General features: G+C 39.9%; 5 protein-coding genes across 7 annotated transcripts; all 5 read right to left on the bottom strand.

Annotated features, from left to right (window-relative positions):
- Positions 1 to 3604: 3604 nt before the first annotated feature.
- On the bottom strand, positions 3605 to 5490 carry LOC122417922 (EF-hand calcium-binding domain-containing protein 1). Its single transcript, XM_043431847.1, has 4 exons — positions 5160 to 5490; positions 4504 to 4618; positions 4115 to 4368; positions 3605 to 4024 (listed from the first exon to the last, which is right to left on the bottom strand). Exons 1-4 carry the CDS (start codon positions 5483 to 5485, stop codon positions 3802 to 3804), a joined length of 918 nt encoding a protein of 305 aa, XP_043287782.1. The 5' UTR covers positions 5486 to 5490; the 3' UTR covers positions 3605 to 3801.
- Positions 5491 to 8217: 2727 nt separating this feature from the next.
- LOC122418305 (uncharacterized) lies at positions 8218 to 9854 on the bottom strand. Of its 2 annotated transcripts, none has more exons than XM_043432446.1 (4): positions 9819 to 9854; positions 8962 to 9068; positions 8482 to 8637; positions 8218 to 8376 (listed from the first exon to the last, which is right to left on the bottom strand). In XM_043432446.1, the coding sequence occupies exons 2-4, from the start codon at positions 9066 to 9068 to the stop codon at positions 8286 to 8288; spliced, it is 354 nt and encodes a 117-aa protein (XP_043288381.1). In that variant the 5' UTR covers positions 9819 to 9854; the 3' UTR covers positions 8218 to 8285. The 2 variants fall into 2 exon arrangements, with proteins under 2 accessions (XP_043288381.1, XP_043288380.1); XM_043432445.1 differs by lacking the exon at positions 9819 to 9854 and adding an exon at positions 9631 to 9765.
- A 1115-nt stretch (positions 9855 to 10969) lies between these two features.
- On the bottom strand, positions 10970 to 13048 carry LOC122418219 (uncharacterized). Its single transcript, XM_043432326.1, has 6 exons — positions 12904 to 13048; positions 12786 to 12828; positions 12521 to 12672; positions 11560 to 11806; positions 11321 to 11483; positions 10970 to 11183 (listed from the first exon to the last, which is right to left on the bottom strand). The coding sequence occupies exons 1-6, from the start codon at positions 12994 to 12996 to the stop codon at positions 11096 to 11098; spliced, it is 786 nt and encodes a 261-aa protein (XP_043288261.1). The 5' UTR covers positions 12997 to 13048; the 3' UTR covers positions 10970 to 11095.
- A 797-nt stretch (positions 13049 to 13845) lies between these two features.
- LOC122418274 (loricrin-like) lies at positions 13846 to 15037 on the bottom strand. The gene is made up of 2 exons (XM_043432409.1): positions 14880 to 15037; positions 13846 to 14583 (listed from the first exon to the last, which is right to left on the bottom strand). Exons 1-2 carry the CDS (start codon positions 14941 to 14943, stop codon positions 13967 to 13969), a joined length of 681 nt encoding a protein of 226 aa, XP_043288344.1. The 5' UTR covers positions 14944 to 15037; the 3' UTR covers positions 13846 to 13966.
- A 543-nt stretch (positions 15038 to 15580) lies between these two features.
- LOC122418273 (skin secretory protein xP2-like) lies at positions 15581 to 20618 on the bottom strand. 2 transcript variants are annotated; one of them, XM_043432407.1, is made up of 3 exons: positions 20448 to 20618; positions 16958 to 19513; positions 15581 to 16025 (listed from the first exon to the last, which is right to left on the bottom strand). In XM_043432407.1, exons 1-2 carry the CDS (start codon positions 20566 to 20568, stop codon positions 17910 to 17912), a joined length of 1725 nt encoding a protein of 574 aa, XP_043288342.1. In that variant the 5' UTR covers positions 20569 to 20618; the 3' UTR covers positions 15581 to 16025; positions 16958 to 17909. The 2 variants fall into 2 exon arrangements, with proteins under 2 accessions (XP_043288342.1, XP_043288343.1); XM_043432408.1 differs by lacking the exon at positions 15581 to 16025 and having other exon boundaries at positions 17994 to 18273; positions 18369 to 19513.
- Between the last annotated feature and the right edge of the window lie 2984 nt (positions 20619 to 23602).

The raw sequence follows: 23602 nt of genomic DNA, 5'->3' as shown, positions 1-23602 counted from the left end.
TATAATAACAAGAATGATTGGCGATAAGAGCCGATTCATTGGGCTAGGTGACCTTCGCCAAGCAGTTCCAAAGCCGGCATCATTTTGCTTTTTTGTTTCTATTCCAAATACACGCAGCCGAGAATAATCTGTTTATTGCAATGAAACTGATCTTTGTTTAAATGCCCAGCTGGCATTAATTCCCAGACTTTTAATGCTCGCCCGAGAGAAATAGGCGTTGTTCGCGATCGATTTTTTTTAATGGGCATCTCTAAAACACTGGCCAACATTACCGGCTCTTAATCATAAGTAAAATGGCTCGGGAACGAGTCTCGTTCGAGTAGCAACTCGATTCTTCGTGCAGCATTATTTTCTGCTTCATTGTACACGTTTGAGAGTTGAGCGAGATCCATTTTTCTCAATTTAAATAAGAATCGATAAAATTTGGTCTTTCGAGCAGATTAATTGGGCTTTGTGTATCGAAAATTGCAATTTGGATGAAAAATATTCAAAAACTGAAAAAAAAGCGATCGTTTGGGCTGAAATAATATTGTAATTAGCTTAATTTATTGTGATTTATTTAAAGTAATAACATGAATTTGGGTCGAGTCTATCAAGATAGTTGAACAGTTGGAGCTTCCGATGCCAGTTTTTTATTTGAATCAAGAGGTCGAAGAGCGTCCAAAAATTTAGTCATGTACGGCTGCAACTCCAACTCAACCAATTTGATACGAAAAAGATTGGGTTCTGATGAGCCCAACTCGATATTGGCAGCTGAGCCCAATTGGGAGTTGGCAACTGTTCCCTGTCGAGTATTGGCAGCTGAGCCCAATCGGGAGTTGACAGTTGGCTTCGATTGGGAATTGGCAGCTAAACTCAATTGAGTACTGGCAGTTGGTATCGATTGGGAGTTGGTAGTTGACGCATTTTTTTCAACTCGTTCCATGGGAGTGTTCACAATTTTGCTATTGCCAGAGGACTCTTCTCCGACATTGGGAAACGATCTGAACATTGGCTGCACGCTTCTCATGAGGTTTTCAATGAGTTGATTATTGGCTGGGTTCGATTCCTTGCCACCGTTTGCAGCTGAATTCTGGCGCAGTCCAGCTGCAGATTTGTTGCTGGGATCCCCAGAACCCCTCAAATCAGTTGAAAGCATTTTTCCACGGGTGTCATTGGAGGAAGGAATCAATTGGTTTGGAACTGATGGTATTCCCGGGATCATTGGGACACTGGCCAAGACACTTAGTGGAACACTCACCGGGACACTGGCCAGTGGGCCCATTAGGCTGAGCATCGATCTATAAAAAGGCACAGCCTCAGCTACGTCAGCCGACTCTTTTGTATTAGGAGCAACTAGACCAGTTGGGATTTGAGACAAGCTCGATGGGAGGCCCAGCTGCACTAATCTGCCAATAGTCTCGTTCATGATACTCGGAATTGAGGAAAACACTCGAGCAGAATCCATCGGTAATTCTGCGTTCGTAGAATCACTTGAAACGTCATTAACTTTTGATACCACTTTGTTAGAAGGTTTGATGGATCGGAACAATTGTTCCAATGGCAGTTGCCCAACTTTCCCACTCCTGGTTTCGTTCCTTGCGCCCCTCGGTCCAGGTTGAATTTTCGCATTTGAACTTTGAACTATTGCTTGGGACGAAAACGTCCCGTTTTCACTTGCTGCAACTCGATTTGTCGACTCGGACTGAAGATTGGCAGTTGAACTAGCGCCAGTTTCACCCAGGACTCGAGCGATACTCGACTTTGGGACAAGGGCTCCAGGCCCCAGTGTCCCGGTAGCACTCGATACACCTGCACTCGTCGGTACTGGTGGCCACTTCGAAGTTGAATTTTGTCCCACTGGGGCACTTAATTCTGGGACAACGGCTTGAGGCACTACTGTCTTGTTAGTGCCCGATGCATCTGCACTCGTCGGTACTGGCGGCAACTTCGAAGTTGAATTTTGTCCCACTGGAACTTGAGCGACACTTGAATTCGAGACAGCGTTCGGCGAGCCTATTCCCGTCCCATTTCCAGCTGTCTCAGCCTGTCCCACAACTACAGACGTTCCATTACCCGGAGCAGCCAATAGTGTATTATTTTTTTGTTCCTGTTCTTTTGGGACGATACTTCTCGGGACAGTTGCATTTTGCGCCTGACTCGAGTTGCTTTCTTTGGCGTCTGACATCAGTCGGTTAGCAATTTCGATCGGCTTCTCCGACGAACTCTGCCTACTGCTGCTCGCTTCACTTGAACCTGATTCATTTCCGTTCCCTCGACCTTGTTTCGTAACCTTAACCCCCGGGTCGGTCCCAAGGGCACTCGAGTCATTTTTTTCACCAACTGGCCCTCTTGTCCCAAGTGCAGGTCCGCTGCAATACGATTTCGAACCTCTATTGGCATTAATTTCTCTTTTCAAACGAATCAAGTGGTTCGCCGTTTCCGATGCAAGTTGGATTAAAAGACGCAGAACCTTCTCGTTGTCGGCAATCGAGTCTGGGTCGAACGAAACTGTTCCTTCGCTCAGATTTTGCGACTGTCCCAGAACCTGCAACTATCAAATTAACTACTTGTATTTATTTAAAAAATAACTCGTTGCTCCTCATCAAATTCGGTTTAATTGAGAAAATATATCTTTAAGCATACCGAAAGAAGCAGAACGACCATGAACGCGAGAACATTATCGACCAACGACATTTTACCATTTGGGAGTGCCGTTTAATGAAGGAGCTCTTAAATATCGTTGCTCGATTAGCCCCGGACCATAGATGCCAAATGGACCTCGACGAAAGCCAGCCAACTATTTTAACGACCTTTTACTCATTCCTTCTTTCGATTCACCAATCATTTGTTATTTTTTCTGTTAACACTCAATGAAAAGTTCATTTACACGAGTACAAAATTACTTATTAAAGCGCTGCGGTTCCTTTATTTTGGATACAACTAACGTTCCAGTAGTTTTTCGTGCTTTTCGAGATTCCCCAAACTCTGATGGCTCTAATACATCGATTAAATGTCTCAGTACACGCGAGCCTGATTACGAAACAAGACTCACTCGCTCTCTCTCTCTCTCTCTCTCTCTCTCTCTCTCTCTCTCTCTATCAAATTGAGCAATAAAACCAAAAGAAAAAGGCGAAGAGAACTCCACTCAAGCAGTTGTTAAACACTTCGCTCTAATTCGATTCTCAATTCGCGTTCTTGTTTCACGTCCTCTCTTTTTTTTTCCTTCGTGCGATTGCCTACCCAGCAAATTAAGCCGAAGCACATTTCGCCCCTCTCGAATTCACCTTTAATTTTAGACATTATCGTCCCAGATGCATTGCAATTCCATCGGTTTTATCGTCTTTCGTCATGCTCGTGGTTAATGACCTTTTGACATGCTACCAAGGTCTGATGACCTTGCGTATTATTCTTTTCAATTTCCGGCCCATTTTTATAACAAGCACAACCAAATTTTGACGGTTGCATGTGCTCACGAAATTCATGTTAAGGGGGTCCTGCTTTAAAAAGGTGAAAAATTCGCTATGGTGAGTTATTTCCGTCTATTCTTTTAATGACTTTTTAAAGCAAGACCCCCTCCCCCCTTAATTTCACACGTTTATTGGGAAATTATTGAGTCAGAAAATTATAAATTTTTTCGTAACATTTTTTTATATTTTTTTTCAACAATAAAATAAACATTTTTGCAACGTTTTTCACTATTTTTTGTAAATTGCATCAAATAATTGGCTGGAGAATCGGTGGATTTTTTGATTTCACTGTTCAATCGTCGTTGGAGGTGAAACGATGATTATTGCTATTGAAGTTGGGCTGAAATATCGTTCAGGGCTGCAGGGTTGTCAAAAATGCTTGGCAACTTTCCTCGGTTGGCAAACATTGGCCGAAGGCTTCGAGGAGCAACGGCTCCTTTTTTATCGCAGCTTCGTAATCTTGATAAGAAACTTTACCATCGTGATCGACGTCCAGCTTCTTCAACGCCAATTCGGACAGGTCGCGAACACCCTCGTCCGGGTCCTCCTCGCCGGGTTGTTTGATCAGGCAATTTCTAAAAACGAAAATTTTCGAAATTTCAATTTTTTTTTGTGACGTTCGATTGCTCGGTACAAATCTTCGGCTTTTTCGGCTTTTTTGTTACTTGAACAATTGAAACATTTCGTCTTTCGTTATGTAGCCATCGTTGTTCAAATCGTAAACTCGGAAACAGAATTCTGTTCTGTCCCGAATGTTGCCACGTAAAAAAACGTCCAAGCCCAGAATCCACGAGTCGAATCTTATCGAACCCTCGCTCTCGCGGTCCCAGCAACAAAACATACGCTCGATTAACGTGTCCTCGGTTATAACGTCGAACGTGTTGTGCAACAATTCACGAAAAATCGTTCGATCGATTCCCTGCCAACGAAGGAGGCGTCAGAAAATATTACTTCACGTTCGATTTTCATTACCTCAATTTTGCCATTTTTTTCCCTCAAACTTTTACTATTTTTTACTATTTTTAATAATTATCCAATAATAACAAACAATCACTTCGACTGCTGTCGTCGATTGGGTCACGGTTTTCCCATCTAGAGTCGAAGCCCCTCGTTGCCCAGGAATTGTCGTTAATCTTCGATAAATTTTGCACAATGCTTCGAGCTCTACCCTTTAAATATAATTCACATTTTAACGAACATGTTGACAGTAAATTATCAAATCATCATTAATTTTACATTAAAATTAATCAAATAAAAAATTTAATAAAAATTTCGATTACTTAAATAATTAATTGAAAAATTTTATCTGAAACAAAGTTAAATTTTAAAATAAAATATAAAAACTTATAAAATATATAAAAATTGTTAAAAAAAATAGATAAAATGACTGACTACTGAATTCACTTGTTAACTCAAATAATACGTGATCAATAAATAAACTAATCGGTTCATAATATCAATTATTAAAATAAAAACAACGATATAAATAAAATTGAAAACTAATTGACAGTAAATTAGTTAATAATAACGCTTGTTTCATTATTTATTTCTCCATTCATTAAGACATCCAGACATAACTTTTTTCTTTTTTTTTTTCTATTAAATTTTGAGATAAATAAATGAATGAACCAGTGAAAGATGAAATGAATAATTGAATGAACCGAATGGTCGATGTTTCAGAAGTTCGAATGAAGAAAAATGAGAATGTACCTCGAAAATCTTGTTTTTTTTTTCAAAGAGTCAATGATTTTGGCCTGATAAGCAGAATTTTTGGTGCTGAGATTGTCCGGCATATTTTTCCGTCGATGGAGTCGTCCCGACGCCGAATTATCTCCGTTGTAAATAGCGGACTGTTGTCGCTTCGAATTATTAACCGAGACTCTTCGTCCGCTCGTGAGAAAAATGGATACGGTTCTCATAACAATAGCTCCTGCCCGACCGGTTATAGGATTCCTTCCGAGCGCGCCGACGTCGATACTCGCCCCACCTGTTCCTTGCATTATGTGCGACGAGCTCGTGCCTCGTTTATCGGGCATTCTAATGCCCTGGAAAACACATGAATCAAGCAAACAGCACACATTCTTACAAAAGAGACACGCATCATTATCCTGAATTCGAACTTTTTGACAGACGAGATTTTTCGAATGTCATTTTTACCGAAGCTTCCAATGCTGTGGAAATTTTTATGGTTTATCGTCAATTTTTTTCAAAAGTCCCAAGAATTTGTCTTCTGAAAAACTCCGTAAAAACTTGTTTTTTCGAAATTTTTTTAGAAATTCGTCAACTTTTTGGGCAAGATGACAAAAAAATTATTTTGAGAGAATTGAAAGTTTTTTAAAAATATTAAGTTCATTAGTTTCGTTGTAAAAATTAAATTTTTACAAAATTTGAAAAAAAAAATCGAAAAATTCGGTTTCCAGAGCAACGAGCCTTGGAATTTGACCAAAATCGATAGTTCGCGGATAAATTTGTGCTGCCTCGGCATTTCGGCACAGAAATAGAGTAATTGAATTATTATCGGTGCAAATCGGGGAGCGATGAGCGGATATTCGAACGTTTAATTTTCTCTCGTTCATTTATTTTCTTATTACATTTATTCTCGTTCGCGTTCGATAAATCGAAGGAGCGATCGATGGCTGCTCGTAAAATGCAAATTGTGACGAGTTTATTATCGTTTTGTTGCGCCCCATATTCGCGGGAAAAGGCAGCGATTGGCGCTCACGTGACTTTCGTTATTACAGTGAAACTTTATCGCAATTTGCGTAATTTTATTCAAACAATTGTTGTCGTGGCTGCGGGGGTTTCCATTGGTTTCTCGAGCGGAATCGACCGCCAAAATTCCCCTTTTTTCCACTTTTTTCGAAAACTTCAAATTATTTTTTCCTCCTTCTTCGACTCGAAATTCTTCAACGACGGTAACGATCGCTCACGAAAATGAGCTCGTGAAACTCCTTAAAATTGCAGACAAATTGCATGCCTCAAACTCGTTATTATTAACCTCCACCAAAGCCAAATAAAAAGTTTCCTTATTAAGAAATGCACGATCACGAACTCCACTAAGAAAAAGTCGATTCAAGCTTGACCCCGAGACTTATAAATACACACGGAGAAACTCCATTCTCGTATCATTTCGTACGAAACATTTTGTCTGACGAACCATCGATTCAAACAACAATTTCGCCCCAAAAGTATCATTTTTTGGTTTTTTTACGGATTTTAACACCAGAAATTTGCGAAAAAAAGAAATTTGAGAATTTTTTTGGAGATTTTGTTAATTTTTATCATAAATTTTCCATCCTGACTGAAAATTGGCACGAAACTTTCGACTCGAACTAAAAACTCATCGTAATTTCTATGAATTTCGTTTTTCCAGTTTCGTTCTTTTGGGTTATTTCGAAAAGATTTGCCCATAGATTTGTTCGCACTCGAACGTTGAATTTCGATTGAAATAATTCCAAAAAATGATTAGTAAATAATGAAATTGTAAAATTACTACATTTATATAATTAAAACGCCAGAAATATACCAAAAAAACAAATTTAACAATTTTTTTTGGTTTTTGTCAAAAATTTTCTATCCACACTGAAAATTAGCACGAAACTTTCGACTTGAACTAAAAATTCATCGGAATTTCTATAATTTTTGTTTTTCCAGTTACTGCTTATTCGTTCTTTTAGTAATTTCGAAAAGTTCGCACGTGTGCGAGCGATTATCGGAAGTTTCGAGTAGGTTCGAGAAACCCGAGGAATGATTTACTATTCGAAGATGAGTCACGCGAGCAGATTTTCCACGAGAAATATCGACGCCTGCGAGATGCAGCCGGGTTTGCTGACGAGCAAGTTCGGTCTCGGTTTCCTGGCAGAATAAATTTCTTCGTCCCTTTTTTTCCTCGTACTCGAACCGATGGGTCATTCCAATGGAATTTTTAGGGGGTCGTCACCCATTTTTCCGAGCGTTTATGAAGTTTCGAGTCATTTTTATGGCTCATTTGTTTCGAACAGTAAAATTTTTTCGTCTCATTTGTTTTCTCGATTTTTTTGTTTTTTTTTTTTTTTTAGATTACATAAAAACCCATTCGATACCGATCCGATCTTCGTTCGTTTGTCAATCGGCCAACGAGGAATTTGAACTCTGATGGAGCAAAAAAATTTGGCAAAAATTCAAAATCTTCGAAAATAACGAAATTTTGAGATTTCAGTTTTCAGGGGATGAAAAATCGTCGAAATTCTTTCCATTCCTTCGACCTAACCTCAAACCGAGACCAACAACCTCGTCGCCATGCAAACCGAGTCGAAATCGAGATTTTCATACTTTTTTGACAAAAATGGGAGTGCCCCCGATCGAAAAATGGAGAAAAAAAATCGAATCGAATTCAAACTCACCTTTTTGGGATGCCAAACTTACTTCCGCTCCGAAAAAAAACACTCTAATCAGATTAGCCAACAGTCTCCAAGGACGACGTCGCCTCATCGATCAAACACTGGGCCAAATCGCTCCAAAAATTCCAGACCCCACACAATCGACACTCGAATTTTACTCTCCAATTATTTCAACTAGGAAATCAGAATATTGCCAAATTTTGTCGCAGTTCATAAACGTAATTGAAGTTTTACGAAAACTCGTCGAGCCTGGAACGAGGCGTAAGAAAAAAGCGCTAAAAAGCGTGGGAATATTGATTTATTTTGATTTTCCAAAATTTTTTCATAAATTTCCAATTTTTACGATTTTTCAACAAAAATTTCCGCAATTTTCAATGTTTTTTCGTTCCGTTTTCTTTATTTGCTTTCATTTTCGAAATTTTCTCACGAATTTTCAATTTTTCATCGTTCTCCGTTCTCATTCGATGGTAAAACAAATTTTCCGGGGTTTCGAAACCCGAAAATCAAACTCCATGGCACCTGTCCGAGGGTTCACTCGTCCACGCGATCTGAAACGATTGGAAAGCACATTAAAAGTGAAAAACTGTTTTTTCTGGCACTCGGCATGGGCGTTTGATTCTCCCTTTACAAAATTCTCTTTCGCCAGCTCTTACAATCTCCGGTGACTGTTTTCCGGTGCTGGGGCGTCCTGAAAATTGTTATTTTGATTGTGATTCGTCACGGTGTTTTGGAAGGTTGGATTGAAGAGGAAGCGTCGAGCTAGCGGTGGGAGGTTTTGCAAAATTTGTTGGCCCCTCATTCGGTCTCGTCTAGAAAAAAAACGATTTTTCATTCCATCAAATTTCGGTCGATTTTGGAAAAAAAATTTGGAAAATTTTTCTTTATTGAAAAAAAAAAATAATTTTCCCCATCATTTTTCGTCGATTTTTTGGTCAATTTCACTTTGGAGAATCGAGTTTTTCCATCAGGATCGAAATGGGACTTTGTGCCTTTGAAAAATGGCGAGTAACCGAGCGAAATTTCGTGAGCCCATTGAATCCGAAACGCTGAGCTTCCCAATGGATAGCTCTTACGTTTTATGGCACGCAACGTTCATTCTAACTAATTCTAAACTTCGAATGTCAATCTCTTACGTGACCGGTTTAATGGGATTTTGGTCTTGGCCATTTCCGCCCCAATTATCGACGTTTTCCCATAGCATTTGGGTCACGTAAATCGCCGGAAATTTCGATGTCATCATCTGCAATCCAAGCTGTAGTTAGAACTCATTTGACAAACGAGAAAACAAAAAAATATTTTCATTTCATTGCAAACGATAATTTTCAGAAATTTTCTTTTCCAACTTTCTCTCGTAAATTTTTTTTTTATTTCTCTTTAAAAATTTTTTTTACAAATTACAATCGTAAAAATTTGTCAACCGACGATTGAGATTCGAAAATAATTGTCGGCTCTCGAACAGCGCTGCTGTCGACAAAGATGTTAAAGTTGTTATCGTGATTAGTCTCGATGAGTTTGAATCGTTTTGACAAGTGTGCGAGGATAAATAACGTGACAAGAAAGTAGAGGCAGGGAGAAAAAATTCGTCCTAGTCCATTTGGACTTGACGAGACAAATTTTCGCTATTATTTTGTTAAATTTTTTTATCTTTCTCAATTTTTCAATATTTTGTATGCAGTTGAGTCGAGGAGGAAGCAAAACCCGAAAAAATAAACAGCGAAGTGAAATTTCGGTGTTTTTATTTTTCGAGTGTGAGAACTCGGTCTGCGATTTCGAAATGAAAATTTCACTTGTTTATTCAATACCTGAGAGTTTGCCATTCGATCAGCACCAAAAACAAAAGTGGATAAAAATAAACTCCACGTCAGCTGAGACCTTAACATTCCAGGCTCTTTACGATTCGCTTTTTAAACTCATCGACAAATTTTTGCTTGCTTGTTACACCTTATGAGTGAAGCATAACACTTTGGCTTATGCACGAGGAACTACTCACCGTGACTCAATTGCTGCACGAGCTGCTCCGATTATTATTTTCGCTCTCTGCCAGCTCGCACATTTTATCAATCAATTTTATCGTTCGTCTCAACTTCCATTTCTTATTCCCATATCTATAGAGCCATGCTTATGTTTGTTCCAATTCTTTTCAGCCGGCCGATTATTAAGGGGGAATACGAGAGTGTGGAGCTGAAAAATGAGGTATTTTTTGGGGATTTTTTTCTGAAAAAACGGCTCGATCAAATTATTTGGAATTTAGTGTCTTCATTGTTGAAGGAATGAAGTATACGAGGTAAATTTTATTTTTATTTTTAGTACATTTTATTAAACAGAGGAGCGCTCGCGAAATGGCGTCTCAAAAAAGACTCCGCGACGGTTGACAGCACGAGTGCGACAGCAAGCAACTGAAATGAAAAATTCAAAAAGATTATTAAATTATAATAGTACAGCTATCGCAGCATCGTGGGAAATTTGAAAATTTAGATTGGAAAAAAATGGGCGTAAAAGAGCTTCTTTAAGGGCCAAGGATAGCAGACTAATCGGTAAGAACGTGTTTTTATATTAAAATTTAAGTCACGTCATTCAATTTTATCCTCTCAAAACTTTAAACGCGTTTTCTCGGAAGCATGTTTTTTGACCTGATTGACAGCACAACTCTGTCAAATTTTGTCCAATCGACTTGATTCAAAAAGGATTCTCTTCGAAAAACTCATCGCTATCGTCGCACCGTAGAGTTTTTTTTTTAATTGCTTACTTTGTTTTTTAATTAACAATTTACTGCAAAATTTTTGTGTAAAATTCGATTTTTTTTTCAAATCGCCGCCATTTTTTTTCTAATCAAAATTTTCAAATTTCCCACGATGCTGCGATAGCTGTACTATTATAATTTAATAATCTTTTTGAATTTTTCATTTCAGATGCTTGCTGTCGCACTCGCGCTGTCAACCGTCGAGGAGTCTTTTTTAGAGACGCCATTTCGCGAGCGCTCCTCTGCTTAATGAAATGTACTAAAAATAAAAATAAAATTTTCCTCGTATACTGCATTACTTCAATAATTAATACACAAAATTCCAAATATTTTGATCGAGCCTAAAATTGAGCGAATGAAAAACGTGCTGAGACGATGATTGTACATCTTTTCCAATGTTCTTCAAACGTTTATTGCCTCATGAAAATTTGAACATTACAGAAAATCGACGGTGGTCAAGCGCGTAGAAAAAATTAATTATTTTCGCTAAAATGAGTCGCTGCTTTTTGCTATTTTTTCGGTGCTCTTTATTGGTTGTTTGGAAGGATTTCGTTGGAGCTTCCATCCCCATCGATTTGAAGGGGCCACTCTGTCGGGAAAATCGAGTGATGTTTGCTGCATAATAGAAAAAAAAAAAAAATCGTTTACTAAAAATAAAAATCGAAGGTGCAATTTTTCGATCGACGAATCGAGAATCAATGAAATAATTTGAAAATCGATTTATTTCGTGATGCGATAAAAATCTTTGGAACCTGCAGAATTGTTGAAAATTCTTTCGAACTCTTTCGATTTGATGTTGCACGTCAACGAGCATTTTATCGAGCTCCTGAAACTCTTTACGACTGGCGCGATCGGCGTCTTTTTTCGTGGCTTCGGAAGTTTTCAGTGAAACGAAATTCGACGAATTTTCGTAACCTGCGCACAAATTCCGGTGACCAATGAATATCCCCTGGAAAAATGTGTCTTTGAAAATAATTTTAATCGCAATTACGAGATTTGACGTGACTCCGATTCTCCTCGCTGCTCTGCCCGTCGATCTCCTGCTCGTCCAAAAACTCGAAAAGATCGTCGAGCCAATTGTAGCCAGCGAAGGGAACTTTTTTCTTGTCAGCGGCGATCATCACTCGCGGAACCTCCTCAACGTCGTTGAATCTCATGTCGATTAATCGCGATTTCGTCAAATTTTTTCCACTCGAAAGCGATTGCAGCATTTGCCTCAAAAGCCTCAGCCACTGGGCCTGCGAAATTTTAACAGTTTCGTTGAATGCTTCAAAAATCAATTTCACCAAATTCGTCTCATTTCAATTTATTTGAATTTTCATTTCCACATTAAGGGGGGATTGCGAAATTCTATATTTGCAGCTCATAGAAGTGATATTTTTCTTCTTCAGAAACGTTTTTTTCCAAACTCCCTAAAAATATAGAATTTCGCAATTTTTTAGGGTTTTTATCGGTTCGTATGGAAGGAAAATTCATGAAAATGGAAAAAAGTTTGGAATTTTTGTTCCACACAATAATTACGATCTCGACATTATACGCAGCTGAGAAACTTCGACAAGCAGAGCTCACGCATAAACCCCTCAAATGCTCAACTAAAAGAAACAACATTTTTTAACCAAATTTTAAAACTTATCGAAAAAAAAGTTTCGAAATAACTGAACAAATGAAAATGAACATTTTCTTTTCCATAAAAATAAAATAATTGAATGAAAATCAAACGAAATTAGAAAATCCGCAATCTCAAAAAAAATTATTCAAACGTTCGTTCAACTGAACGGATTTTGTTGAATGAATGAAATTTCGTCTACCAAAATAAGGACCCCCCTTAAATGTTTCTCGGATTTTTCAGGATTTTCGTTCTGAAATCTTCTGCTGAATTTGTGACTCCTCAATTCAAGTTCAAACGAATTGGAGCGGTTGGAGGAATTAGCTGAAGAATTTATCTGACGAACCGTTTTTTCTTCGTAGTCCTTGACCTCGTTGTTTTTCGAGTTTAATTCGGCGAGTATTTTGTCGAGAGGAATGCCCTGAGCGGTGAAGAAGCGTCGAATTTCGTCGTTGTTATCGTCGCGGAAGCTCGTCAAATTTTTCGAGTGATTTGAGGCTTTTTTAAGGCAGAAAAAAACATGGATTAATAATCGAATCCCCTTAAAAGAGTATTCGAACAATTTCCACTATACGAATGATAATTTGGCGATGAAAAGGCCGTTTTCTTACTAGCTTCGTTGAGATTGGACGAAACGATGGACCGGCACTGAATCTGAGAAAAGAGCAAAGCGAGTAAAAGTCGTTAGAAAAGTTCGATTCCGAATATTTTCAACTCCGATTATTTTACCCCGGCGAAGAAGCTGAGGAGAAAAACGACCGAGAAATGCGGGACCATGTTGAAGCTAGAACAAGCCCGGAGCGAAGGCGTTTGAAAATTCATTGAAAGTGGGACGCGAGCGTTGCTTTATAGACGAGTGTCTATGAGCGACTTCGATGACGTTCCTGGCTCGTGAGGCAGCTCGGAGAGTTTTCAAACGAGCGATTTTCGCGTCCAAAACAATGAGGAGTAACTGAGAATTGTTGATGTTTTCAATAAAGCAGAATGTGAGCGAGTTCCATCCGTTTTTAATCGTACACGACACCGGAGGAGGCTCTGATATCCGCTGCGTTTATTCCAACAACGACGATTCGTTTCATCGCTGTTGAATACCGTTGATTCTCCAAAAATCAATGGATTATACAATTTTTTAAAAACAGCATTTCCGGTTGTGACTTCCAGTCAATTGAGCTTTGAGGTTTTGACGCCGAATCTGGGAAAGTCGGAAAATTCGAGCCTGCAAATTCGCCGCTAGAAAATTACCGGAAGACTTCACGCAAAATTCACGTACCATAGAAATTCTATTGTACACTCCGATTGCGTAGTTTCGAAGAATCTTTCGATCTGTATAAAATAATGAAGCTATAGAAATAGCCAGACAAGTAGGCCGCCTCAAAGTGCTGAGTGAGAAAATTCATTTCAAAGAAATCAATGAAAATAAAATAAAATAATTAATGAAAAAATAAAATAAAACAAAAATTGAAAAAAAAAAAACAAAGAAATTAAACATAAAAAAACGAATGAAGGAGACAAAATTGAAAAATTATTGAATAAGAATGAAAAAAAAACAAAAACAAATTTTTTTAATCTAAAAAATAAACTTCAATCAACATGTTTTTCGAAGGCGAATTTTCCTGTGTCTCTTGCTACCAGGGAGAGTCGATCGAAAATAAAAAAAACAACAACAACAAATTACGATGAAAATTATGGAATAATTTATTGTTCGCGAAGTGATGCCTGAGCCCTTAATATGTACAGTGGATTTCAGAGCCTTTTTTCCAGGAATAGGTTCGACAGATTGTATGATTCTGTTTCATCCCAATATTTTCTTGAATATCGATCCTCCGACTCCCGAGGTGTGTCCACCGCCGCCGCAGCTGCTGCCGCCGCCGCAGCTGCTGCCGCCACCGCAGCTGGAACCACCCGAAGGAATTGGAATCACCTGGACCGAGTTAGCACTATATCTGGTTCCGTAGGAGTTATAGGAGCTGCCTCCTCCGGAACCTCCTCCGGAACCTCCGCCGCAGCCTCCGCCGCAACCTCCGCCGCAACCTCCGCCGCAGCCTCCGCCGCAACCTCCGCCGCAACCTCCGCCGCAGCCTCCGCCGCAGCCTCCGCCGCAGCCTCCGCCGCAGCCTCCGCCGCAGCCTCCGCCGCAGCCTCCGCCGCAGCCTCCGCCGCAGCCTCCGCCGCAACCTCCGCCGCAACCTCCGCCGCAGCCTCCGCCGCAACCTCCGCCGCCGCCGCCGCCGCCGCCGCCGCTGCTACCACCGCAACTTCCGCCGCTGCTACTACCGCTGCCTTGCACTACGAGCAACTGACCGCCGCCGCCAGCGCCACCGTGTCCGCAGCCACTTCCGCCGCCGCAACTGCAGCTACTGCCACCAACGCTGCCGCTGCCGCCGCCGCTGACTCCAAGCAGAGCTTTGCCTGAAGAAAGATTTGGAAAAATGAGGAATTTCTTATGTTTACATGCCCGAAAATAGTAACTCTTTCAGCCGTTCGCTCGTCGGGACTTCTCGAGAGTTTAAGGGAAATTTAAGGGAAGCGTAAACTGCGCTTCGATGAAGGAAATCAACGAAACGAAGCCACCGTTTGATTGTCAGTTTTTTCTATTTTTTTAATTCGTTTTTCCAAAATTTTTCAAATTTCTGAATATTTTTTATGGAAATTGTTTAAAATAGTCTTTTTCGGGATTCCACTAGTTATTTTTCAACGAAACTCACCGTAAACCTCCGTCGTGGCCAGCACGACGAACGCTGCTACGAGGATAACCGGTGACGCCCTCATGTCGATTGAACTATTTTTCTATCGGGGGTTTCTCTTCGAAGTTATAGGAGACTCGAGACTCGAAACGCTGATGCCAACTCCGGTCGGAAGGCTCTTTTTATACGAATTTTGGAGCCTCCGCAGCTTCGCCATCTCCTCGATAAAGAATACTGACAACAATGATAGTGGCTCGTGCCTTAACGCGAAAAGATTTGACGACAGATCCGCCGAGATTGCGCCTCGATAAGGCCCCGACGCCGGGAAAATCCGATCGAAATCGTCACGTCCTCGGAGGATTTAAACTTCTACGATACGCCGATCAACAACGATGTTGAAACTTTCAAGAATATTGAGGATTCAATCAAATGTTTGAATCAAGATGAAACTCCGGCGAGCACGATCTAATCGTGGATTGATATTCGGATGGAGAAGCGAGTAATCGGAGCTGGCAGAGTTTTCCTGTTTTCGTTCTCCATCGAAAACAATAATCGACAGTAAAAACAATAATTTTCAATAATTCAAAAAATCCTAGAACTTGACAAATTTTTTCCCCCTCCGAATTCCTCACTTCCGAAATCCTGGATCCGATTTTTTTGAGAATTTTTCGATCCTGGATCGGTTGGAATCGAAGAGGGAGAGAAAACGACGGAAAACATGGTTTTTGAGGGAAGAACTTTTTAATATTTTTTTAACAAAAATACATCGGTGTGAGCGAGAAAATAGAAATGCTAGTGACAACAGAGGCGACTATTCGGATGAGAAATTGTGAAACGCTTGCCCAATCGATCTTCAAAGCTGCCATTTTGATTTGAGCATGGAAGGGAAGGGCGAACCTTCCTTCTTCTGGGCCCAGTAAACGACGTTCCCCAAACTGTCGTAGCCTGGCACGTATTCCAACTGATCATAGCCAGCCTCGCCATGCTTGTTTTGCAATCTCTTCATTTTCGCCTCGACGAGCATTTTCAATGCTGGCATTCCAATAACACCGACAACTTTCATCAGCGCGATTAACTTCATGAGCGATTTCTTCGACGATGAGTCTTTGTCCAAGAGTTCCATGAGCGAAAACTTTTTCACCGAGCAACTATCGCACTCTAACGAATCTGGTGAATCCAAAAAAACAAACGATTGTCACTCACATTTTTTCGAATATCGAGCTGACTTTTCACCAACCGTAAAAAACTGAACCGTTTTTCATTTATTTTAGTCGAGGCATTACGAAAAGTTAGCAAACTCGATAGCAGCACATTCGAAGTGATGTTCGTTAACAAAAATTTACTTTAAAATAGGAAAATAGAAGGAAAAAATGTTGAAATAATCGAGCATCTTAAATGGTGGACAAACAGATATTAGAAAAACCATCAACTTCGTTCACGTTTTCATGAAAAGCTTCTACAAATGTCAACAAATATTTTTTCGAGCTTCTCTTAAAAAGCTCAAAAAGCAATTAGCAATCGGGACGGTAGCATATTCGAAGCGGTGTTCGTTGACAAATATTTTCCTTAAAATAAAAATAAAAAACGGAAAAAATGTTGAACAAAAAGATATTAGAAAAACCATCAATTTCGTTCATGTTTTCATGAAAAAGTTCTACGAATATCAACCATTTTTTTTGAGCTTCCTTTAAGAAATTCAATAAAAAAAATACACTCATAAAGTGAAATTGTGTCAATTTTTTTTATTTCAAAAAGAGTAAGTCAATTTTGTTCGTGTCCCCATGAAAATGTTGAACGAATGATTCTTTCGATCCTGTTAAAATAAAAAAAGAATCGAGCGAAGATGGTGAAAATATTGAAAAGAGCAAGAAAAGTCATCAACATCCATGAATTATTGACTCTGGAGTCAATGCTCAGTGATTTTTCAACTTGGAACTTTTTGCTCGAGAACGTGATTAGAGTCACGAAGACAATTCAACATTTTCAAATCGCCCATGAGCCAAAAACACTAAAAAATGTGCAGCCAATTGATTTTAAAATTGTTAATAACTTTTCGGTCGAATTGAAGCAGAACTTCTGACACTTTTTCTCAAACTCACCATCGTTGTCGTCCTCGCTGAGTTTGGCTGAAACAACCACGACCAATGCCACGAAAACCAGCGTCCTCAGCTTCATTTTTGCTGCTTCTTGTTGCTCGAGTACTCGAAACAAATTTGACATGCTTTCGATGCTGAAAATTCGTCTTTATATACTCGCAGTAGATTAACGAAGAATTCTCGATCACACCCCTAAATAGAGCTCGAATTGGGGAATCGGAGCACGTTCGTGTCAAATCATCCAAATATTTGACACACTCTTTTATTTTCTGTGAAAATTCATACGTTATCACAGTCTTGATATTCTTTTTTCGACCACGTCCGGCCCTGTGACCCTATTTCATGTTCGAACTTCTTCTTTGCTCTGGATTTCGATCCCTTCCCCAACCATAATTCTCCGAACAATGAACACGAATGGCGAAGCCATCAACGAGATTCCCATACGAACAGAAAGGCTCGATTTCGTGGCTCGCAATCTTTTTATCCAACGATCATGCCATTCAAATTCTCTATTTATTTTTTTCTATTAATATTTCTTTTATTTATATATTTCACTTTATATTGGAATAAAAATTAAATTTGAATTTGAAGCAAAGTTTCTATTAAAAAAAATTAATTTTTTAAATTTTCGCTCCAATTTTGGAGTTGAGTTTGAATAAAGTTTAGCTATTAGCAAAAGATTGAATGAGTAATTGATGCGAGGATTCTGCATGATTGTTCCGGTGAATTTATAAATATTGAAAAAACTGGTTGAAAAAAAGCCGGAAGCTAAATAAAGTGACGAGTGAGCATGAGTTTATAAAAGCATCGAAGTTTATTTATCCATTGGTGATGTGCAGTACAGCCATTCCTTACGACTATAAATCCACTGGTTGAATGTGTCCGTTCGAGTTGGTTGTTGCCTCGATTTAATTAGAGGATTGTTAAATAAATAAAAAATGGTAAAAATGCGTTTTCAATTGGTTCGAACATTAGCTGCCATGGTTTCCAGTGCTCTCGCCAACTTCGTGAGGAGTCTTGCCTTGAGGTTTGGGAAACGATTGAGGAAGTTTCCTCCCGGAGGTCCGGGCTGCCAGCCCCCAGAGGGCCTCCCGTAACGGGGACTTGCCAGAGTCTGGAGGAAGTTTCCTCCAGCACCGTTCGCGTTGGTAAATGGTGAGCCACTTTGTTGACCTGACGAAAAACTAATGGGCGCAACCGGCTGGACATGATAGGTCTGGACAGCCGCTGGATCGGCAGGTAAACCGGCGACGGCACCGGCTGCAGAGGCCGGTTGGGAAGGCTGCACGAATTGAGTTGCTTGCTGGGCTGACGGCGGACTGGACAAAACGTTGGGTGAAATTGATACGAGGATTGGACTGGATAAAATGTCGTTGCTGGATGACCCAGCTCTGTTGGCGGAAAGGGAACTTACGGGAGGAGCTATTGCCACTGGTTGGATGAGGATGTACCTGGGAGCAGTTGGTCCGCTTTGGGAGCCGAAATCTCTTGGAGCTGGTTGGAATTGGGGAGCTGGTGCAGCTGCGGGCCCGGAAAACTGGTTCGCTGGAGCTGGTGCAGGTTGTTGGAAGGGTCGGAATTGGGGAGCTGGTGCAGCTGAGGGCCTGGAGAACTGGTTGACTGGAGCCGGTGCAGGTTGTTGGAAGAGCAGGAATTGGGGAGCCGGTGCAGCTGCGGGCCCGGAGAACTGGTTGACCGGAGCCGGTGCAGGTTGCTGGAAGGGTCGGAATCGGGGAACTGGTGGAACTGCAGGCCCGGAGAACTGGTTGGCTGGAGCTGGTGCAGCTTGTTGCAAAGGTACGAACGAGGGAATGGCTGCTGGGGCTGGAGGGCCGAAGATCTGATTAGCTGGAGCTGGTCCACTTGGTGCAGGCAGTTGGATCGCTATGTACTGGGTCGGCGGGGAAACTGGGCCCGGGAGCCGGGAAACCGGGCGGTCGGCATTTCCGAAATCGCTCGGGAATTGGCTGAACGAAGTTACGGCAGGCGCTGGGGTTCTTGGTAATGATGGAACGTTGTTCTCATTGAATCGCCGGCTAAATAGATTGAATGGGAATCGTGGACGGGCTGAGGATTGCGGCGGTAGTGGAAGAGCGTTCCCTCCACCGAATGGACGGGGAAAAGCGGCAGCTGGAATTGGCGCCGGCGGTTGGTAGGGAATGTAATCGATGGCTGGCGGCTGAGGGATCATCATGATCGGCCCCGCAGTGGGCTCATAGGGTCTCTCGAGAAGGCCGTAACCTTCGTCTCCGCCAAAAGCTCCACCACCTCCGTTGAAACCTCCATCGAAGCTCGCTTCTCCGTTGAAGTCCCCTGTGCTTGGGTCATAAGCTCCGGAAGCGATTTCTTCGGCGCCAACTCCTCCGATTGGGATTCCCCAGACCCAACTAGGGCCAGAGGGCACTGGCAAGCTTGTAGAATCGATGAACATATTCTGAGCATCGTTGAATTGCGGAGCGTAGCCTTCCTCGATATTAGCCTGGTTGAAGAGCGGGCTTCCGAAACCATTATCCAGCTGACCCAATTGTCTTGCTACTCTTGGCGGGTCAGCTTGCACTTCTGGCAACGAAACGAATAAGTTGGAATTTATCATCTTTTTTTGCCTTTTTTCAAACGCCAATTCAGCAGTCACGACCGATTGATTCGTCAAACGATCACGATTGTTCGAACTGGTTTGAACGTCCCAATTGGGAAACATCGTGCTGGGAACGTGGCTCAGCAAATTGACTGAGAACGAGCGTCCGTATTTGATACAAATAGTTATAGAAAAGCCCAGGCAGAGACTGGCTCAGAGTAATTAAGGCCACCGGAGATTAGGGTGACTTTTGTGAGTGTCCGGACTCTGGGCGATCACGATCACTTAAGGTAGATCATGCCCGAAGGATCGTATTTTATGGGTCTCTAAATTCAATCGATTTTTACTTCCTAATTAAGGACATAATCGCTTTAAATTCATGTCAGAGTTATTTATTCGAAATTGTAAAGACATTTTTTCAACTTATCTTTTGGCGAATGAAATTACAAGCCACTAATTAAGCGGGGATCCATCACTGAACGAACCCCAAATTTCATTCGTCCCTGACGAAAATACTGTAGTTTTTTATGTTTAAAATCGGTTTGGAGAGCGCAAAGGGAAATGGATCGAGAATAAAGTATTAATAAAAAGACAGAAGGCTGTGACAGGAATGGGCCAAGCCGAGAAAAAACGAAATAAACAAATTTAAGGATCATCATATACTTCATTGTTTTTTTTTTTTAAGCACGTTTATATAAATAACCAATAAGACGAACCCCTTAAAATTTGATTTGCTTGTGAGTCGACTATCCATTTAAACTCTGTGTTAATTTCAGACTTTCTCAAGTAAATCGTTTCGTGCATGAACTACCTTAATTCAACAATTAGGATTACTTTAAGAAATCCGTATTCGAGATAAAACAAAAAACTATCCAATCGAAAGGTGCTCTACTCGAAGGGAATTTTGTGTTGGCTTACCCTGAGATTTGTCTTCTTTGACTTCAGCATTGTCTTCACCACGATCTTCAGCTTTTTTCTCAGCTGGTGCAGCAACAGTGAATCCAACGAATAAGACGAGAAGATATATTTTCAGCGACATCCTTCTTAACGCTTTGGCTTCCTAGTCGAAGCGATCTTACGAGGACACGGTAAACCAACTTAGTGTACCTTCGAGGCACTGATTTTACGTTTATATACGACCACTCAATCTACTATTCGTAGGCTTATCAGAGAAGATTTGGATCGAGAAAGAGATTTGTGCTTCGATTTCGGTCGGCGTGATTAAATTATCAGTTTTCGTGATTTTTCTCTGCCCTGATTTTTCCAATCTCTCCACTACGACCAAACTGCGTTTTTCCATAACGTTTGATAATATTTAAACAGAAGAAAAAATTCAATTTTTTGGAACGGTATCTAATGGATTCGTCGACAAGCGTAATGAAGAGAATGGACGAAAAATTTTCAAATTACTAAAAATGGAAATCAACAATTTATCAATTAGTCAAAGGTTTAGAATAACTTTCAAGTTATCCGACAATTTTCATCAATTTTTCTAGGATTTTGGTAATTCTTCCTAAATACGAATAATTCTAATAGAATTTATTTATTTTATTCCTCCATCGTAGAAATAGATTTTCTCACGAATACAGGCCTTTTTGTCCAGCTCTGAAAATAACATAAAATTCGTCCCTTTTCTCGACGACGAATGAAAATACTTGGTGGCTCATGCTTCATCGATTCTTTCGAAAGCAGTGAGAGCTCACTGACACAATTCTTAATCGTATGAAAATATTACGAAAAAAAAAACGATAAATATTTAAGTTCCTCGGCGCGCGTGACTTGGCTCACGAATTTCGCTGAGTCTGCCCCCCTGCTACGTTCGATTCACACGTACGAGCAGCAATAAGGAGATTTCTGCTTAATGTTTATTTATTTCGTTTCTTTATTTGACATTTTTCCGTACAGATTATCCAATATCAATGAGGACATTCCTGACAATTTTTATTCATTTTGAGGTCGTTGAACATGACGCAAACAAAATTGCAAACGAGCGGACTCCAATCGCGAAGATTTCTCGATATTATGATTGAGCATAGTCCCCGAGACAGAAATAATGTTTTTTTATTGTTTTTCGTCGATTATTTCATCACCGATTAAGGGGATTCGCAAATGGATATTTTATCTCAATTAAAAACTAAAATCCCATCGACGATCACTTTGGATTCGCCGATTCGTCAAAATTGCTTGTTTTTTTGTACATTTTCAGCTCACGATTTTTTCGCACGTCTCGTGGAAAGTTAGAAAAAGCCTGCTAAAATTCCCTTGAAATTGCCTCCAAGCTGCCCCTTTTTGTGGTGGCCACCGAAGTGCTTTTTCAATCCACCGTGTCCTTTCAAACTGTGGATACCACCGAAGCCCAAGACGCGATGAAGGTTTCGAGGATTTCTCACCAACTCGATCTGAGGGCCTGGAAGACAAGAAAAATGTCAATTGTCAGCAGCCGGCGAAAATGCTTCCGGGAAAAGCCAAAATTTCAGGTTTTCTAATTATCAAAAAAAAGCACGACTTCGAAAAACGAGAATTTGTCAACAACGGGCTGATGCACTTTTTTAATGGCGATGAAATTCTGATTCGATTCTTAAAGTACTTCGCCCGTTCGGCAAAGTACGGTGAAGGTCCACTTTTTTTGCGGTAAATGACAGTTTAAGGTCCCCTGATATCGGTAAGCAGAGTTCCGAGGCCTCTTGCGGAGCAAAATTTTAAATTATTTCATTCACAATTTTGAGTCTTTAACACGTTATCTTATGGGAGAACTTACAATAATATGAATTCTGAAAAAATTAAATGAATAAATCGTGAAGAAAATTTATCGCAGATTCCGTTTCTTTAAAAAAAAAAAAAAAAAAAACATTACCTTACGGGGCTTTTAAGAAAGCAAACGCTCAAGAAAAAACTTTATTTTTTCGCACAATAAAAATGTTGCCTAGGTTGTGTGTATTTAAAGTTGAAGTGTAAATTTGATCTTTTGTAATAAACTTGAAGCATTTTATTACATTATTGTGATAAAAATATTCTCAATGTAAGTGTTTATTCATTTTATTAATACACTTTAAATTAATCAACACGAAGTAGTTGCAAACTTGTCTAGCCATAGAACGGCCGAGCTACTTTAAGGAGTCTACCCTAATTAGAGTTTTCAAAAAATCAATGGTTTACTTCATTTTTCGAAAATATACGTATTTAAAAATATCTTACTAAAATTTTATAAAAATCTGAACAGTCCAAGTCTACTTTTGAGCGACGTTTACTCGGCTGTCTGAGCCTGCTAATACGCACCGCCCAGTGCGCTGCCGCGTTTGTTTGAACGCATTTTTCTCAAAATTACGTTTTCGGACGGCTCGTTGATCAAATCTCCGGAACTATTGAACCAAAATTTGGCCACGTGTTAGCGCGTATCATACGAATTTTGAAATTTTGAGCGGAACTATTTTTTTTTTGCAAAAAACGACGAAAAGAAACGTGTTTTTTTCGTAGTTTTTTGAAAAACCACCGTCATTTTGTCATTTTTGAAAAAATAAAAAATCTTATGATACGCGCTACAGCCATTTATCTATTGAATCTAAAACTAATTTTTTTTACTCCGATCATCCGTTCCAGAGGTTTTGTCAACAGCACACACCCATGTTTTTTTGGACCTGTCTTCACGCCCATTTTTCTGTACGAAAACTGAGTAAAATAAAAACAAAAATTTTTTTTTGTTGTGTATTTAAAGAGTGTATTTTTTAGACCTAACACTTTTTACATCCATATTTATAATTGATACCGGTCAAAAAAATTCGTGAAAACAGTCTTTTTTTAGTTCGTCTTTGGTGCAAATTAGAACTTTGAATTTTCAAAACGTTTTTATTTCATCCATGAGTGTGTGGAATTGATCTTATAACGAGACTTTTCAGGGGTAAAAATTCCTCGGTAATCGATTAGAATAATTAAAAAAATGGAAAAATCAAATTTTATTATATAAAAAAGAGCAGGTTGAAAAAAGTAATTTTGAAAACCTGTTTTTTTTTCTTTTCGTGCATGCAAATTTGCACCAGTGTAGTGTCCACGGATTAAAAGAAGCTAATCGACGACTC

Source organism: Venturia canescens, chromosome 11 (assembly GCF_019457755.1).
Source record: "Venturia canescens isolate UGA chromosome 11, ASM1945775v1, whole genome shotgun sequence".
NCBI lineage: Eukaryota > Metazoa > Arthropoda > Insecta > Hymenoptera > Ichneumonidae > Venturia > Venturia canescens.
The sequence above is the reverse complement of the archived record's forward strand: the minus strand, read 5'-3'. Positions and strand labels throughout refer to the sequence as shown.

Bases quoted from the DNA above. Each gene is read 5' to 3' on its own strand.
- LOC122417922 (XM_043431847.1), bottom strand. From the start codon at position 5,485: ATGCCCGATAAACGAGGCACGAGCTCGTCGCACATAATGCAAGGAACA. The intron at 4,369-4,503 runs GTGATTGTTTGT...CTTCGTTGGCAG, and splicing joins AATCGACGACAGCAGTCGAA to GGAATCGATCGAACGATTTT. The intron at 4,025-4,114 runs GTAACAAAAAAG...TTTCGTTTTTAG, and splicing joins GAAATGTTTCAATTGTTCAA to AAATTGCCTGATCAAACAAC.
- LOC122418305 (XM_043432445.1), bottom strand. From the start codon at position 9,708: ATGTTAAGGTCTCAGCTGACGTGGAGTTTATTTTTATCCACTTTTGTT. The intron at 9,069-9,630 runs GTATTGAATAAA...CTTGGATTGCAG, and splicing joins ATCGAATGGCAAACTCTCAG to ATGATGACATCGAAATTTCC. The intron at 8,638-8,961 runs GTAAGAGATTGA...TTTTTTTTCTAG, and splicing joins AATCCCATTAAACCGGTCAC to ACGAGACCGAATGAGGGGCC.
- LOC122418219 (XM_043432326.1), bottom strand. From the start codon at position 12,996: ATGAATTTTCAAACGCCTTCGCTCCGGGCTTGTTCTAGCTTCAACATG. The intron at 11,807-12,520 runs GTTCGTCAGATA...AAAATTTCGCAG, and splicing joins AGGACTACGAAGAAAAAACG to GCCCAGTGGCTGAGGCTTTT. The intron at 11,484-11,559 runs GTAATTGCGATT...ATTTGTGCGCAG, and splicing joins TCGGAGTCACGTCAAATCTC to GTTACGAAAATTCGTCGAAT.
- LOC122418274 (XM_043432409.1), bottom strand. From the start codon at position 14,943: ATGAGGGCGTCACCGGTTATCCTCGTAGCAGCGTTCGTCGTGCTGGCC. The intron at 14,584-14,879 runs GTGAGTTTCGTT...ATCTTTCTTCAG, and splicing joins GGCCACGACGGAGGTTTACG to GCAAAGCTCTGCTTGGAGTC.
- LOC122418273 (XM_043432407.1), bottom strand. From the start codon at position 20,568: ATGTCGCTGAAAATATATCTTCTCGTCTTATTCGTTGGATTCACTGTT. The intron at 19,514-20,447 runs GTAAGCCAACAC...TTTCGTTGCCAG, and splicing joins CAAAGAAGACAAATCTCAGG to AAGTGCAAGCTGACCCGCCA.